The 16,357-nt window shown below is 41.0% G+C and overlaps 1 protein-coding gene and 3 long non-coding RNA genes across 4 annotated transcripts in view; all 4 read left to right on the forward strand.

Moving 5' to 3' along the window:
- The window catches only part of LOC137236912 (uncharacterized), a 429,807-nt gene extending 422,868 nt beyond the window's left edge, over positions 1-6,939 (forward strand). The window contains exons 2-3 of the long non-coding RNA XR_010948705.1: positions 6,017-6,401; positions 6,461-6,939. This is a non-coding gene — a long non-coding RNA (uncharacterized lncRNA). The remainder of the gene's footprint in view (positions 1-6,016; positions 6,402-6,460) is intronic.
- On the forward strand, positions 615-1,525 carry LOC137236911 (uncharacterized). The gene is made up of 3 exons (XR_010948704.1): positions 615-683; positions 745-1,222; positions 1,284-1,525. It is a non-coding gene; the product is annotated as an uncharacterized lncRNA (long non-coding RNA).
- Positions 2,270-2,843, forward strand: LOC137236914 (uncharacterized). Its single transcript, XR_010948707.1, has 3 exons — positions 2,270-2,412; positions 2,468-2,620; positions 2,695-2,843. It is a non-coding gene; the product is annotated as an uncharacterized lncRNA (long non-coding RNA).
- A 1,997-nt stretch (positions 6,940-8,936) lies between the features above and the next one.
- Positions 8,937-16,357, forward strand: part of bai (Transmembrane emp24 domain-containing protein bai) — an 80,210-nt gene continuing 72,789 nt past the window's right edge. The window contains exons 1-3 of the mRNA XM_067760000.1: positions 8,937-9,171; positions 9,223-9,343; positions 9,398-9,468. Of these exons, the coding sequence (XP_067616101.1) occupies positions 8,998-9,171; positions 9,223-9,343; positions 9,398-9,468 (366 nt within the window). The 5' untranslated portion in view covers positions 8,937-8,997. The remainder of the gene's footprint in view (positions 9,172-9,222; positions 9,344-9,397; positions 9,469-16,357) is intronic.

Below are 16,357 nucleotides of genomic sequence, written 5' to 3' on the forward strand. Positions count from 1 at the left end.
GAAGCTTAGAGCTTAGGTTAAGTGAATGATAAAGTCAGTCTGTTTTTGACATTGAACGGAAATAAATGGTAAATATTGTTAAGCGGAAAAACCTATTTTTATTTGGATCTTTTCAGGTTGCAATGGGGCCGCGGGGCGGCCCCCAACTTTAACTTTTTGGAGCCCTAGTCCTTGGGCTCCTTAACTTATATATATATATATATGTGCATGTTGCTACAAAAGCGCGATTGATTTAATAAAAACATTTATAATAAGTAAAAACAATGCAAAAATGAAATGTGAAATATACAAGAATGCAATTTAAGTTTATCGTTGCTAATTTATATAGATATTTATGTGAATTAAGGTTTTGAAAGATGTGTAAATTGTAATTTAAAGTGCTATAGAAATTTGCTAAATTTGCAAACTTTGACAACAAATAACTTTTAAATTATAAGTTTGCGCACTTTAAAATATATATATTTGTGATCGGGAGAACTCCCTCTTTCATTTGATACCAAGTTTTACCCCGAACTCGGGGGGTGCTATTCTAAAATTTTCCCAGTCTTTAATATACAATGATTTTTGCTGTTTATTTCGACAACAATTTTTGATTTGATTTTTGTGCTCATCGAAAGAATTCGCAATTATATAGCACCATGCCGCGAATTATGATAAAAGGTGGTGTGTGGAGAAACACTGAGGTAAGCATTTGACGCGACTGGTTACTCTTGGCCGTTTATTAACTAAATTGATAACTTTCAGGATGAAATCCTCAAAGCAGCTGTAATGAAATATGGCAAAAACCAGTGGTCACGTATTGCATCACTGCTGCACCGCAAATCTGCCAAGCAATGTAAGGCACGCTGGTACGAATGGCTTGATCCTAGCATAAAGAAGACAGAATGGTCACGGGAGGAGGATGAAAAGTTTTTGCATTTTGCCAAATTAATGCCAACACAATCGCGTACAATTGCGCCGATTATTTCAGAGGGTTAACTGGCACCAATTGTTCACACCAAATTGTTAGGTACAGGATTCGCCACGGGTAGGTGAGGTTGGCAATCACAACCCCTTGAATCATTTTGGTCGGCAGGTATGCCGCGGATATATTCTTGGCACTTGTTATTGATGGCTTTTATGATGCCACCAACACAACCTGGACAGACGCCAATGCTCAGTCAACCACCCAAGCCGGGTCAACCCCCAATACCCGGACACGTCCGGACGTCCTGGTTATAATGTATGCTAATACAACTAATAATTTACAAATTTGCTGATTATTTTTGTGTTATTTTCTTTAGCAACCACCTGCACCTGTTACTGGTAAATATCAACAGCAGCAACAGTATGATCAAGCCCAACGCCGTTTAGATCCCGATCAGATGCCAAATCCGATAAGCGTTATCATTGAAAATAAAAATAGCGCTGGTGGTGCTTTTATTACTAATGAACAGGGTTTATTACCACCATTGGTGACCACAAAATATGTGGTAGAAGATCAGGGTAACTCCTCGCCACGTTACGTTAGGTATCGATAATCGAAATTAATGTTTTGTTTGGCAATTACATTGATCTTTCTTCTTTGCAGGTCGTCTTTGTATTACATACCAACAGCTGATTTATTAACAACAACAGCTTTGTCCATTACACTTACCGTCTCACCAATGGCAAGCACGGTTGAGGGTGAATATGAGCCACCCATTGTAAATTTTGGTGAATTGGGTGCAATTAGATGTAATCGTTGCAAGGCTCAATAACAACTTCTAGATGCTGGTCGTCGTTTCCAATGTCCAATGTGTAAAGTAACAAGGGATGGTAAAAAAAATCTTTCACTTTTACTTGTGTTCATTGATCCATATATATACCATATATATACCGGACAGCGTGTCGATAAATATGAACGTCCTGAACTTGTATTGGGTACATGAGTATTTGTGTAAAAAATGCTTGGGTACCGATAGCTCTCATGGTAAACCTCAACTCATATCCAATATCAATGCCTCGCATTCAATTGTGGCACTGTACGCACTACATTGGGTTCACGTAGTATGGACAAGCATATTGTTGATTCCAGTGGTAAGGCCACAATTTCAAATGATGAGGTAAGTTTTTTGTTATATTAGAATAAAAATGTTTCTCTTATCAGGTCGGCGATGGCACCACTTCAGTAATATTTTAAGCATGTGAAATCTTAAAACAAGTTAAGCCAGATGTTGAGGAAGGCGTGCATGCACGTATCATCATTAAAGCTATACATTACAATTATGCATGCTAAAATATGACATGGCTGTACATGTCGAAGCGCCAATCAAAGGAGCAACAAAGTGCTTTACTGGAAAAATGATCTGCCACAGCAATGTCCTCCAATGTCCAAGAGTATCAGAAAATTGTTGATGCTGAATGGCGTATTCTGTAGAATAAACTAGCTAAGTAAGGCGCCAATGTTGTGTTTTCTAAATTACCAATTGGTGATGTTGCTACATAGTATTTTGCAGATCGTGATATGTTCTGTGCTGTTCATGTACCAGAAGAAGATTGGAAACGTAGAATGAAAGCTTGTGGTGGTGCTCTTATGACTACAGCTAATGATATTAATTCAAGTGTTTTGGGTCAATGTGATTACTTTGAAGAACGTCAGGTTGGTGGTGAACGTTTCAATATTTTCCAAGGTTTGACATTCATTTCATTTTTATAGTTTATAATTATTAAAAGGTTGCGTTAATGCTAGAACAAGTACATTGATTTTACGTGGCAGTGTTGAACAATTTATGGAAGAAACTGAGCTTCGTTACATGATGCTATAATGCTTGTGCGGCGTACAATTAAACATGATTCCCAACGCTTTTATTTAATTGTCTGATCAACGCCCTAGATTGAGTGTGATGACTAGTACCTAGGACCTACCTAATTATTTTCTAGCTTTTCGTATTTTTATTATTTCATGTAAGTATTGTTTTCAATAAAACCGTTTAACTTAAAAAATTTTTTTTAAATTATTTTATTCTATGCTTATTACCACCCTATGCAATGCGGTGTCTACTGACTTGGCTTTGGTGTACGCCTGTTGTGTTGTGGAGAGCAGCTTTTCATCCACGTTGGACTTTATGTACACATCTATCAGCCTCTCAAAAGGTTTGAGCAGAAATGATATTAAGCTATTGGGTCTATAATCTTTGGGATACACGTGACCGATCTTCCCCGCCTTTGGTAGGAAAGCTACACTAGCAATTCTCCAAAAGTGCGGTACATGATTCAGTTTATGCACCCATCGAATATTATTTTAAGCCATCCCACGACCGCCCTACTTGAAACTTGTAGCATGGCCGGACATGTACCGTCTGAGCCCGGCGATTTCACCACCACTACGAGGTCCTCAGTAGTGTAATTAGGCAGCATATATGAATGCAGGTGTTTCCTTACCATTACTACAGCTCGCACCCGTCCTTCCGTTTGCGCATAGTAAACGCCAAATCTGCGCGCGCTAAGTCCAGAAACCTTTCCTCCCGATGGAAGCCACGGCTCCTGGATCAGCGCGTTAGGAGGAGGAGTTCGCTCGACGCTACTTTACTGTGTTGGAGGTTTATCTGTAGGACTCGCAGCACCAATGGGCTGCTTGTCCCCCTCCAGCACCTTCATCGTGACGTCGTCGTCCTCCCCTAGCCCTTTTGGTTTAGAGTGTTCGAAGCCTCCTTCAGCCTCTTGTTGCTGTTGTGCCGGGTGTTCCTCTGTGCGACTCACAGCACCATCTGGCTGTTGGTCCCCTTCTAACACATTCGGGGTGACGTGGGCTACCTCCACCTGTTTTTTTCCCTTAGGCTTTTGAGGTCCTTTTCGACTTCGCCCACGTCCAGCGTGTTAGGACTTTAATATCCGCGACTTCTTTTCCTGAGTCGCATATAAATTTTGCCTGTACCTAAGGACATTTTTCCAAGCTGTGCGTACAATATATCCAACGCCTGCTTGTTTATTTGGAAGATGTATAACTGACCTTCCTCCGTAGGCCGAGATACAGTAAGTACCTCCAATCCTGTGTCGGTATGTTCGGATTCTGATTCTGCAAAAGTCGCAGTGTATCCTCCGACTTCATCACGCATGGTATCCATACCTTAAATTTGGTACCTTGGGGATTTGCGCTTTATCCACCATCTCAAAACGCGCGTTCGTGCCCTGCCTTTGGAGGTTTGGAACCACTTCCTCCAGCCACCGCAAGCTCGCGATGTTGTCGCACGCTATCATCTTCATACCATTATACCATCCCCCGAATCAAAGGTTGGAAGAAGCTTACTTGGTTATTCCCGCATCATCTAAAGCATTAAGCTAATAAGCTCCTTTTCTAGAGATCTCCACCTTTCACTAGTCATCTGTTCGAAAGGACTGCTACGATCAACCAGCGCCACAGTCAGTGACTGCTTTGCCACATCACTCATCTTCTCGGGAAAAGCCGGCGTCTTAGTGTTATTTCCCTTTGGCACCTCCGAGAAAGCCGGAGTCTTAGCTCCCTTTAGTACCTCCGAGAAAGTTGGAGTCTTAGCGTTATCTCCCTTTGGCTTATCTCCTACTTCCATAGTTGGAACTTCCCTCTACCTCGCTATTGGGGCCCATCTGTCTTACAGATTTGGGCATACTTGTCTTGTCTATGGGACTGCCCTGCGTTGCGGCTCTGGGACTGGGCCCTCTGCCTCTTGAAAGCAGGCTTGTCGCCTTCCGCCGAACGTTGCCTTTTCATTCTGCCATTCGACGCTTCTTCCTCCTCATACCGGTTGCAGAACCGAGGGTTTCTCGCAGAAAACTTTTGAACTGCCTTCGACCTACTTCTACCGCCTCATGAGTCCATGCCAAGCGCTCGATCTCCTCTTCTGTTGAGTCCACCGCTTCTCCCAAGCGTTGTACAATTCTTAGTACTGCACGGTACTTCGAGAGAGCTCTTTGCTCCGTACCCTTCTCCACTCTTCTACTCCTTTTTCATTTGTGTGCTTCTCCAACACGGAGTTCATTGAATCAGCACTACTCTCGCTCCCCGAGTCCGACGCATCGCTTAATGCGTATTTGTCGTCCTTGGCTTGCGGCTCAGTCCTCTTCTTATCATCGTCCTTATGAAAATTAGGTAATGAGTCGTTCATCTTGGTCGTACGACCACCAGCCCGACAAGGCGGGCTCAGCGGTCCAGTATTATATACGGGCAAAGAACCGTCAGCCACAGCAGCGCCCCTTACTGTGGTAAGGCCATCAATACTTCCCGAGGTGGTCCGGTATCGGGAAAGCTCCGTTCGAATACAACCGAATTTATCCCCTGGCTACAAATTGTCCAATAGGCACGGTCCGCATAACACCCTGGATTAGGGAGTTGGCAGTTCTTGGTCACCGACATCCCGCCGCCCTCCTATGAGGCGAAACGGCGTAGATGCCAGTCCTAAACAGCTCCTCCTCATAGTCGGGCGCTATGGAGATCGGCTAAGCCCTCACACCAACGACGACTTTCGTTACAATTGCTAGTGCATGTTCTCCAAGATGTAGATCCTGATCGAAAGTCACACCCAAAATTTTAGGGTGTAAGACAGTCGGTAGGGTAATGCCATATGGTCGACATTTGGCGCGGTTATGTTTTAAATAAGGTCACCGATGATTTGGTTGGTGACAATATCAGGTTTCGCGAGGCGACAAAACTGGAGAGATTGGGAGATAGCTGTTTATTTTATTACAAAGCTCATCGATGTAGGAAACAATAGCATAGGCGTAGAAGCAATAGTGACTCCTGGTGGTAAAGGTAGCTATTGATATGTAGAAGTTAAGCAGAAGTTTGAATATGAGTTTTATAAGTTATAGCAAAAAAAGCGTTGAGGATTTTTAATATCTTACCAGGTACCTTCGTACATGTTTCTAAGAATGAAGAATAAAACCTATTCAAACTTAATTTTCACCAGGACAAAGCCGCTGAGACTTCGCTATACTTTAACATACAATACGTTACCCCGTTTTAGACCAACCATCATTTTTTCATTTTATTAAATTATATAAAATGTTTTTTCCTCTACAGTTCTATTTCGGTATTGGATGGTAAATATGGCTTTCGCATTTTCTCAATCAATAACTGTGAAAAGGTAGAAGAAATCTATGCCTGTAAATCTCACATATTATCTTGGTCGAGCGTTTCTTCAATAGCTCTCTAGTGGTGATGGTGACAGCAGAGAAACCCAACTGTTTACAAATGTTACACTTCAAAAAGAATCAAAATATCTGCCATTGCGTCTACGGCTCAAATACCCACAGTATATGAATGAATCGATTGCACTTAATTGTCTGCCTAACGGATAGTATACATATTCATCAAATCGAAAATATTGCACCAAACGAACTGGGTCTGAATACTGAAACAGTACACATATTCAAAATCGATGAGGAGGCTGTGATGATGGTATAGGGTGAGTTGTCGAATAACATACGAAAACCACTTTAACCCATCTATATATTTGCATTACAGCTAAAGCTTTACAAACAGCAAAAATTGCTGACGCCAAGCAATTGGAAAAGGCAGTGAAGCATTCATCACACTGTACGGATGGTGTAAAGTTAGAAACTGCTGTTGTAACAGCTGCCACAGACACAACGGTCATCTCTACTTCGCCGAGTAGCGGCTCGTCCGACTATCTATCGAAGACAGTATAATCATATCTTTTGCCAACACAGGTTAGCGATGTGCTTGCTCAGGAAAAGATTTTAAATGGAAAACAAAAACCAATTAAGAGAGTTTATTTATTATTAAAGTATTTACTTTTCTTTATATCAACAGTATTAATTTAAGTTGCAATATCACGTACATATATAATAAGGGATGTGATACGATTGCTGTCGGAATTAGATTTGAAACCAATCAATACTCCTGCTAAGGGTTGCAGAATTATTGCTTGAATAATTAGATTTAGAACAATAATAAGTCTGACTTAATTACAAGTCGTACATTTTTAAGTTCATCAAGTACGACAGCAATCGGATTCCACGACACCTTTGAATATTCTTGATCTGAAAAAAGAGTAAACCTAATCTGTATTTCTACTAAGCTTTAAGTTGTAGATTATTTAAATAATTTGAGTTTTTTCTGAAGCTTAAAATTATTTTCTGTTCGCTTGGAAAAGATTTCAATTGGAATATAAAAACCAATAAGGCGAGTTTATTTATTATTAAAATTCTTACTTTTCTTTTTTATCAACTGTATTAATTTAAGTTACAATTTCATGTACATATATAATAAGGTATGTCGTGATACGATTGCTGTTGGAATTAGATTTGAAACCAATCAATACTCCTGCTAGGGTTTCAGAATTATTGCTTGAATGATTAGATTTAGAACAATAATAAGTCTGACTCAATTACTAGTCCTACATTTTTCAATTCATATTTTACTTTATTACTTTCAAATTCAATTACGACAGCAATCGGATTCCACGACACCTTTGAATATTATTCTTGATTTGAAAACAAGAGTAAATCTAATCTGAATTTCTACTTAGCTTTAAGTTGTAGACTTAAATTGATTCAAATAATCAAATTTTGTATTCGAAACCATGTAAACAACTCAAATTATACATGAATATAACACACTTCTGAATTGTCCAAATGTAAAGTTAGCTGCAGCAGCAATATAGCTCAAAGCAATTAATATATTTTTATGTTATTATTAAAGTACTTACTTCCGTTTTATATTAAATGTATTAATTTAAGTTGCAATTTCATGAATATATGAGGCTCCAAGATGCAAAACCAGATGAATCCATGATATGTAAAACTTAGAAATCACAAAAAAGCTGAAGTTTTGTAAATTGTTATGAATTTTCAATACGGTTTTTTAGAATGTTGCTAGGCGATGCAATATTGCCGCAATTTAAATATTATTTTAAAAATTTTTAAATATCTCGTTTTGCATCTAGGCGCCTCATATATTCTTTATTTGGCAAAAATTGACTAAATCTAATGATATGTTTTAAATAAATGTTTATATTATATGTTATGTTTGGTTATTATAATTAAAAATAAATATTGAAAATAAAATTTTTTTTGGTTCATATTTTATTCTCGTGGCTGCTACAGGTAAAGTAAATCGGCTGCTAAAATTCAAGTTATATGGCGGTTATATAAACGGTAAAACCGCAGTAAAATTGATTGTCAAATGACTCGAAAATGTAGAGGAAAAAACCGAAAATTTGACCGCCTTTTGACGCGCATTGTGACGTGTGTGAGCAGAGCAGTGCTATTCTCACATCCTATAAGTGGGAGCGGAATGCACAATCACATAAATAGGTACGAAATGGGAAAAAAGTGTAAAAAAAGTTACCGACGCCTGAACAAACATGACCAAAATTTAATAAGGGGGTGCCGCACAATGACGGTCAAATGACGTGGAGCGTTTTTGCAGGGATATGTACCATGTACGAATACGAGCAGCGGTAGATTCTAGAAAAATGCGAACGAGGAAACCAAAGAGTATAAAAGGCGACAGATGTAGAGGCGCTGTAATTCAGTTTGAGTTGAGCTATCAATCAGTTTGATTAAGCACGCGATCTGGCGGCCAATAGTAGAGTTTCATTTGAGTTATCAATCAGTTTGGTTATTAAGCCAGCGAGTAGCAAAGTATAAGTGTTATTGTGAAGTACTTTAATAAAGGCCATTTTTCCATTATTCAATATTGGAGTTATTTATTCAACAGTTTAGTGATTCGAACTTAGCAGAGGATTGCAAATAAGAGGATTTGCAGCAAATTCGTTACAATACGGTACAACAGATTGCAAGCGTTTATCGTGTATCGTATGAGTTCGTAATAGGGGTGTATGTTTATAGGTATATCCCCATGCTGCCACCTTGTATCGTTCAGCCATGGTACACAATCATCAAAACCTCACAAACCTAAAAAGATCGAGCGATTCTGAACCGATTGTTCACTCGTAAGAAAATATCGATTGAATCAAAATCGAATCAGAATCCGGCTCTATTGTACGTGTCTCGTTTGAATTCGAACATTTCAACATGGTGGTGGTAAAAGTAATAATTTTCTATATTATAATTTATTCTGCCACAGCTGTTATGTTTAATATAAAGCCGAATTCTGAGAAATGTTTGAAGGAAGATATTCAACCAAATCAGTTAATAAAAGGAGACTATGAAGTATCGAGCATACCTGGACAATTTATTGACTATGTCGTAAGTGTACATACATAGTAATTCGATTCATTAATCATGGATAATTTATAGGTTCGTGATACCAAAGGACACATATTGTCAAGAGGTGAAAAGCTGACTAAAGGAAAATTTACATTTATGTCTGAAGTGTATGATACTTATGAAATTTGCTTCACCTCTAAAGTTCCGCCACGTAAGCTCCCAAACATGCCGCAATAATTAGTTAACCTTTTAAATATATTTCCAGACCAAAGAGGGGTTGATCAGGAAGTTCACCTAGTTACAAAAAAGGGAGTTGAAACCAAAAGCTATGAAGGTGTAAGTGAAATTAATGGTTGGATTATTAATGTTGGGTATTGTGCAGTTTAGGGTCCCACCCTAAAATTGGTCCTTTTTTTTGAGTGAGGTATCAAAAAACGCGTATTCACATCTAGATCAAGAATCCGAAAGCGGAAGTTAACGTTTTTTAACCGTTTAAAAGATATTAACGAAAAACCGAAAAAAGATCCGCAGGTTCTTCCGAAACCGGTACCCACAGAAATTTGGGCCAAAATTTTGAGTGAGGTATCAAAAGACGCGTATTCACATCTAGATCAAGAATCCGAAAGCGGAAGTTAACTTTTTTACCCGTTGAAAAGATATTAACGTAAAACCAAAAAAGACCCGCAGGTTCTTCCGAAACCGGGGGTGGGATCCATAGTATTTTTGCGCAGAACACCTTTCTGCGTTGGCGGCCTTGGGCCGCGCTTATAAAAAATATCCCTTGGCTACGCCATGCCAAGTCCGGGTGTGTGGTGATGCACAATTTTTTTTGTGGTTACAAACACAACAACAACCACATGGAAATCGCCAACTTCAACTGCAAAATCTCCGGACAGAAATAAAATTTTTCTTTTCCGCCTTCGGATTATTGTTCTCGAGATTAATACGCGTCTTTTGACACCTCACTTGATATTTTTGGTAGCGTATTAGCAGTCGACCTCTCAACTAGACTATTACCCACACCCGGCTTGGCATGATGTAGCCCAGGGTTATTTTTTATATGCGCGGCCGAAGGCCGCTAACGGAGAAAGGTGTTCTGTGTAAAAATACTATGGATTCCACCCCGGGTTTCGGAGGGTCCCGCGGGTCTTTTTTCGGTTTTTCGTTAATATCTTTTGAACGGGTAAAAAAAGTTAACTTCCGCTTTCGGATTCTTGATCTAGATGTGAATACGCGTCTTTTGATACCTCACTCGAAAATTTTGGCCCAAATTTCGGTGGGTACCGTAAACTGCATTATTACCCGGGTGTGTGGTATAACCGTGGCTACCGGCCACCGGTGATGCACAATTTTTTTTTTGTGGGTAGGTACACAACAACAACCACATGAAAATCGCCAACTTCAACTGAAAAAATGGTAATAGTCTAGTTGAGGGGTCGACTGCTAATACGCGTCAAAAAATATCGAGGTGTCAAAAGATGCGTAGTAATCTCTAGAATAATGTTGTAATGTACCCACACAAAAAATTTTGAACATAAGTGTTTTTTGCGGATATAGTTTTGGTCTCCAAACCCACCGGACCCACCCAGGGTAATTTTTTATGGGTTGTTTACTTTAGCTCACAACTGCTGAAACTCGTCCAAAAATAAATACTATGGATCCCACCCCCGGTTTCAGAGCGCTCCGGGCCATTTTTCGGTTTTTTAGAAATATCTTTTGGCAGAAATAAAATTTTGAATCTCCGCTTTGGGATACGTCGTCCTGGGATCAAAACGCGTCTCGGACCATTTCAATGCTATTTTTTTGAAGTGCGACCAAAAGCAGCCTACGTAAAAAGGGTGCTTTACGCAGAAATATTGTGGATGGCGTAGCCGTTGTTACATTGGCATCGGTTTTTTTTTTTTAAATCGCGGCCCAAGCCCTCCCCACCAGCGGGTTGGGGGGGCTTAGAACATCCCGCGACCAAAAAACCAAATTGACTCAAGGGGGTTTGCGCCGCAACAATCTCAAGGGGTTACCAGCGCAACATATAGCTTCTCAAACACAATTCGCAACCTCACCTACCCGTGGCGAATCCTGTTTCAGTGACAGCCGAGGCTGTGGCGACCCAGAACTGATGGATCTAGGGGCCAGGGAGGGCGGGATGGCTTAGAAGGTCTCATGTGGTCATACCAAATCGTTCCCGGATTTGTTCGGGCTAGTACCTCTATGGTGCTTGTTACCTTAACGTACTGGATCAGCATCCGGCAAAGGATCGTTAACATTGATTACACTCCCCAAGGCCTTCGCAGAGTGTCCTTATCGCTACAACAACAACAAGCAGTTATTGCTTTGGGCGGTGCCTTTAACTAAGATATTCTGGTCTCAGCGACGTCTTCCCGTTGCACTTTAGAATACTGCAGTTTAATTTAATTTATTTGTTATTACGGCTGTTGAGGCCTAAAACTTAAACTACTAAGTACAACAATTCATTGTTATAATCATTTATTTCTATTGAATATGCTGTTGGATTGCCATGTTATTCCGATCAGCATATTTACTAGCGTGACGAACGGACGAGTCAATTATATCTGTATTTTAATCTGTCGGAATGTATTAGTCTCCGATCTACACAGCTAATCATGTCTTTGGATGTTGAAAATTGAAAATAACTTGTATCCAATCACCCCTCAACTTTGTTTAGTAAACACGCTGTCGGAATGCATGAAGATTCCGATCAGCACAGCTCAACATATAATGGGTGGTTGGAAAGGACGTGTTTCCAATCCCCCTGCTCCTACTTTTGTTTGGCCTTATTTTCGGCATTTTCGTTACACATTATATAAGGTTTGTTATATTAATGCTGTCGGAATGCGAGTGATTCCGATCAGCAACAGTAAATATCGGCTGAAAATACTGGAGTTACACGTGGCGACCGATTTTCTTTTCCTTAGGGCCGGATGCATTGTATTTTGCTGCTTCCGATATTGCCATTCCCTTTTTGCGCTCCAGTATCGGAGATATGTAAAAAATAAAAGGAGAAAAACTTTATCTTATTGGAAGGGTTGTACAATGCTCCAATAAATTTTTTTTAAAGCATTGAAGTTATTACTACTTTTTATGTGATTAGTAAGTTCATTGAAATATTTCAGGCCCTTATAAAATATATTTTGCTTGTCCACTTCTGTTTTGAAAAGAGGTAATCTAAAATTATTGTTTTCTTTGATTACGTATGAATGTGCATCTTTTATATATATAAGTTTTTCGCTGAGGTATGTTGGTAATTTACCGTGCTTGATATTAAATACAAATTTCATACTGTGGTAGAATATAAGCTGTTTTATACTGTTCTTGTTGTTGTTGTAGCAATGCTTCGCCCCACCTAACAGCCGCGACCGATCACAAATTGTCATCAATATCGTCTAACGGGAGTCCAAGGAAACTTGCTGTTTCAACAGGGGTGGACCATAAGGAAAGGGGTGTTAGAGGCGTTGGTTCCACATTACAATTAAAGAGATGGTTGGTATCATGTGGGGACACATTGCAAGCGGGGCATACATTTTGTATGTCGGGGTTGGTTCTGGATAGGTAAGAGTTTAACCTGTTGCAGTATCAGAACGAAGTTGAGCAAGAGTGACACGCGTTTCCCTGGGGAGTATGCGTTCCTCTTCCGAGAGTTTTGGATACTTTTCTTTGAGTACTGGATTCACCGGGCAATTCCCGGCATAAAGGTCCGACGCCTGTTTATGGAGTTCACCAAGGACCTGCTTGTGTTTTTTCGCTTCATACGGCTGGGTTCTCAGGTGCCGTATTTCCTCAAAATGGTTACGGCGATGACTCCTTAAGCCCCTAGGCGGTGCTGGTCCATCAATCAGATGTCTGTTGGGATCGTCAGGTTTCTGGGTATTCAACAGGAACTGTTTGGTCAGCATCTCATTTCTCTCCCTGATGGGGAGTATTCTCGCCTCATTATGCAGATGGTGTTCTGGGGACATAAGAAGACAGCCCGTGGCAATTCTGAGAGCAGTATTTTGGCATGCCTTTAGCTTCTTCCAGTGGGTAATTTTTAGGCTTGGCGACCATATGGGTGACGCCTAGCACGTAATCGGCTGGCTAATTGCTTTGTATATAGTCATGCGCGTTTCTTTATCTTTTCCCCAGGTACTGCCAGCGAGGGATTTGAGGATTTTGTTACGGCTCTGAATTCTTGGAACAATTGCGGCTGCGTGCTCACCAAAATGTAGATCCTGATCAAACGTCACACCCAAGATTTTGGGGTGTAGGATAGTCGGTAGCGTAGTGCCATCGACGTGGATGTTCAAAATGGTCGACATTTGGGACGTCCATGTTGTAAATAAGGTCGCGGAAGATTTAGTCGGTGATAATGCCAGGTTTCGCGAGGCGAACAAACTGAGAGATCAGGGAGGTAGCCGTTTATTTTATTGCATAGCTCATCGATCTTTGGGCCTGGGCCTGTGTTCATTATTGTGCAGTCATCGGCGTAGGAAACGATTGTGACTCCTTCCGGTGGTGAAGGTAGCTTAGATATGTAGAAATTAAACAAAAGTGGGGATAGGACACCACCCTTGGGTTTGATGTTTCGTTTCTAAATTGCACCGATGCCTGCCGACCACCCAGATAATTTGGGGTTCGCATTTTAAGACATGGGGGAAGGGTAGACCCTTCCAGGTCTTGCAGTAACGAGCCATGGTTGACGGTATCAAAAGCTTTTGATAGGTCTAGCGCTCTGAGTACTGTTCTATGGTGGGGGTATTGATTTAAACCTCAATTTGTCTGGGTGCTAATAGTATTTAGCCATGCTGATGAGAGGCTAGCTGCAAATTTGCTTGGAAATAAGGGAGCAAAATGGCTTCAAGCGTCTTTGCTACTGGCGATAGGAGAGATATCGGACGATACGACTCTCCTATGTTAGCTGGTTTCCCAGGCTTTAGTAGCGGGACCACCTTGGCCATTTTCCATTTCTCGGGTATGACAAAGGTGGAAAGAGACAGGTTGAAGACATGCGCTAAATATTTGAAACCCTCTTTCCCTAGGCTTTTAAGCATCGGCATGGCTATGCCGTCTGGGCCCACTGCTGTGGATGGTTTAGCGCGACCAACGGCGTCCTCAATGGTGACGCGCTGAATTTGTGTATATGTGCGTGTCTATTGGCCCTCCGTCTGTCTTTGTCGACCGTATAATGCATTATATATTGTCGGCAGAAAGCGCTCGCGCATTTTTTCGCATCCGACAGCACTTTGTCGCCAAAGGCGATGGAAACTTTGTCTTTGTGCTTAGTGGGATTCGGTAAGGAGTTTACGGTGGACCAAAGTTTACCCACACCGGTAGAGAGGTTACAACCTCTTAGGTGCTCCTCATTTCGCCCGCTTGTGTTCGTTCACAAGCAATCTGATGCGTTGGTTTATATCCCTTATTTGGGGGTCGCCTGGATCAAGCTGTCTTATGAGGTCACGTTCTCTCGCTAAGTTTGCGGCCTCCGCCGGGAAGTGGGCCGGATTTCGGGAATTCTCCCGGCGGGAATGAAACGTGCCGAGGCGGATTCAATGACCTTACGGAAGGCACGCTCCCCGGCGGGCATCAGTCGGGATAGGGAGGGCAGCAAGGAGGTTGTCTGTAAAATATTTATATTTTCTTCCCACTTTCCTTTTTTGAAGTTTATGAAAGTGCGTTTTTCGGTGACGATGAAGTCGGCGGTACGCTCGAGCGAAATAAGTATTGGCAGGGGGTCGGATGCCAATTATATCTGTATTTTAATCTGTCGGAATGTATTAGTCTCCGATCTACACAGCTAATCATGTCTTTGGATGTTGAAAATTGAAAATAACTTGTATCCAATCACCCCTCAACTTTGTTTAGTAAACACGCTGTCGGAATGCATGAAGATTCCGATCAGCACAGCTCAACATATAATGGGTGGTTGGAAAGGACGTGTTTCCAATCCCCCTGCTCCTACTTTTGTTTGGCCTTATTTTCGTCATTTTCGTTACACATTATATAAGGTTTGTTATATTAATGCTGTCGGAATGCGAGTGATTCCGATCAGCAACAGTAAATATCGGCTGAAAATACTGGAGTTACACGTGGCGACCGATTTTCTTTTCCTTAGGGCCGGATGCATTGTATTTTGCTGCTTCCGATATTGCCATTCCCTTTTTGCGCTCCAGTATCGGAGATATGTAAAAAATAAAAGGAGAAAAACTTTATCTTATTGGAAGGGTTGTACAATGCTCCAATAAATTTTTTTTAAAGCATTGAAGTTATTACTACTTTTTATGTGATTAGTAAGTTCATTGAAATATTTCAGGCCCTTATAAAATATATTTTGTTTGTCCACTTCTGTTTTGAAAAGAGGTAATCTAAAATTATTGTTTTCTTTGATTACGTATGAATGTGCATCTTTTATATATATAAGTTTTTCGCTGAGGTATGTTGGTAATTTACCGTGCTTGATATTAAATACAAATTTCATACTGCGGTAGAATATAAGCTGTTTTATACTGTTCTTGTTGTTGTTGTAGCAATGCTTCGCCCCACCTAACAGCCGCGACCGATCACAAATTGTCATCAATATCGTCTAACGGGAGTCCAAGGAAACTTGCTGTTTCAACAGGGGTGGACCATAAGGAAAGGGGTGTTAGAGGCGTTGGTTCCACATTACAATTAAAGAGATGGTTGGTATCATGTGGGGACACATTGCAAGCGGGGCATACATTTTGTATGTCGGGGTTGGTTCTGGATAGGTAAGAGTTTAACCTGTTGCAGTATCCAGAACGAAGTTGAGCAAGAGTGACACGCGTTTCCCTGGGGAGTATGCCGAGAGTTTTGGATACTTTTCTTTGAGTACTGCATTCACCGGGCAATTCCCGGCATAAAGGTCCGACGCCTGTTTATGGAGTTCACCAAGGACCTGCTTGTGTTTTTTCGCTTCATACGGCTGGGTTCTCAGGTGCCGTATTTCCTCAAAATGGTTACGGCGATGACTCCTTAAGCCCCTAGGCGGTGCTGGTCCATCAATCAGATGTCTGTTGGGATCGTCAGGTTTCTGGGTATTCAACAGGAACTGTTTGGTCAGCATCTCATTTCTCTCCCTGATGGGGAGTATTCTCGCCTCATTATGCAGATGGTGTTCTGGGGACATAAGAAGACAGCCCGTGGCAATTCTGAGAGCAGTATTTTGGCATGCCTTTAGCTTCTTCCAGTGGGTAATTTTTAGGCTTGGCGACCA

Source organism: Eurosta solidaginis, chromosome 1 (genome assembly GCF_040869045.1).
Source record: "Eurosta solidaginis isolate ZX-2024a chromosome 1, ASM4086904v1, whole genome shotgun sequence".
Classification (NCBI taxonomy): domain Eukaryota; kingdom Metazoa; phylum Arthropoda; class Insecta; order Diptera; family Tephritidae; genus Eurosta; species Eurosta solidaginis.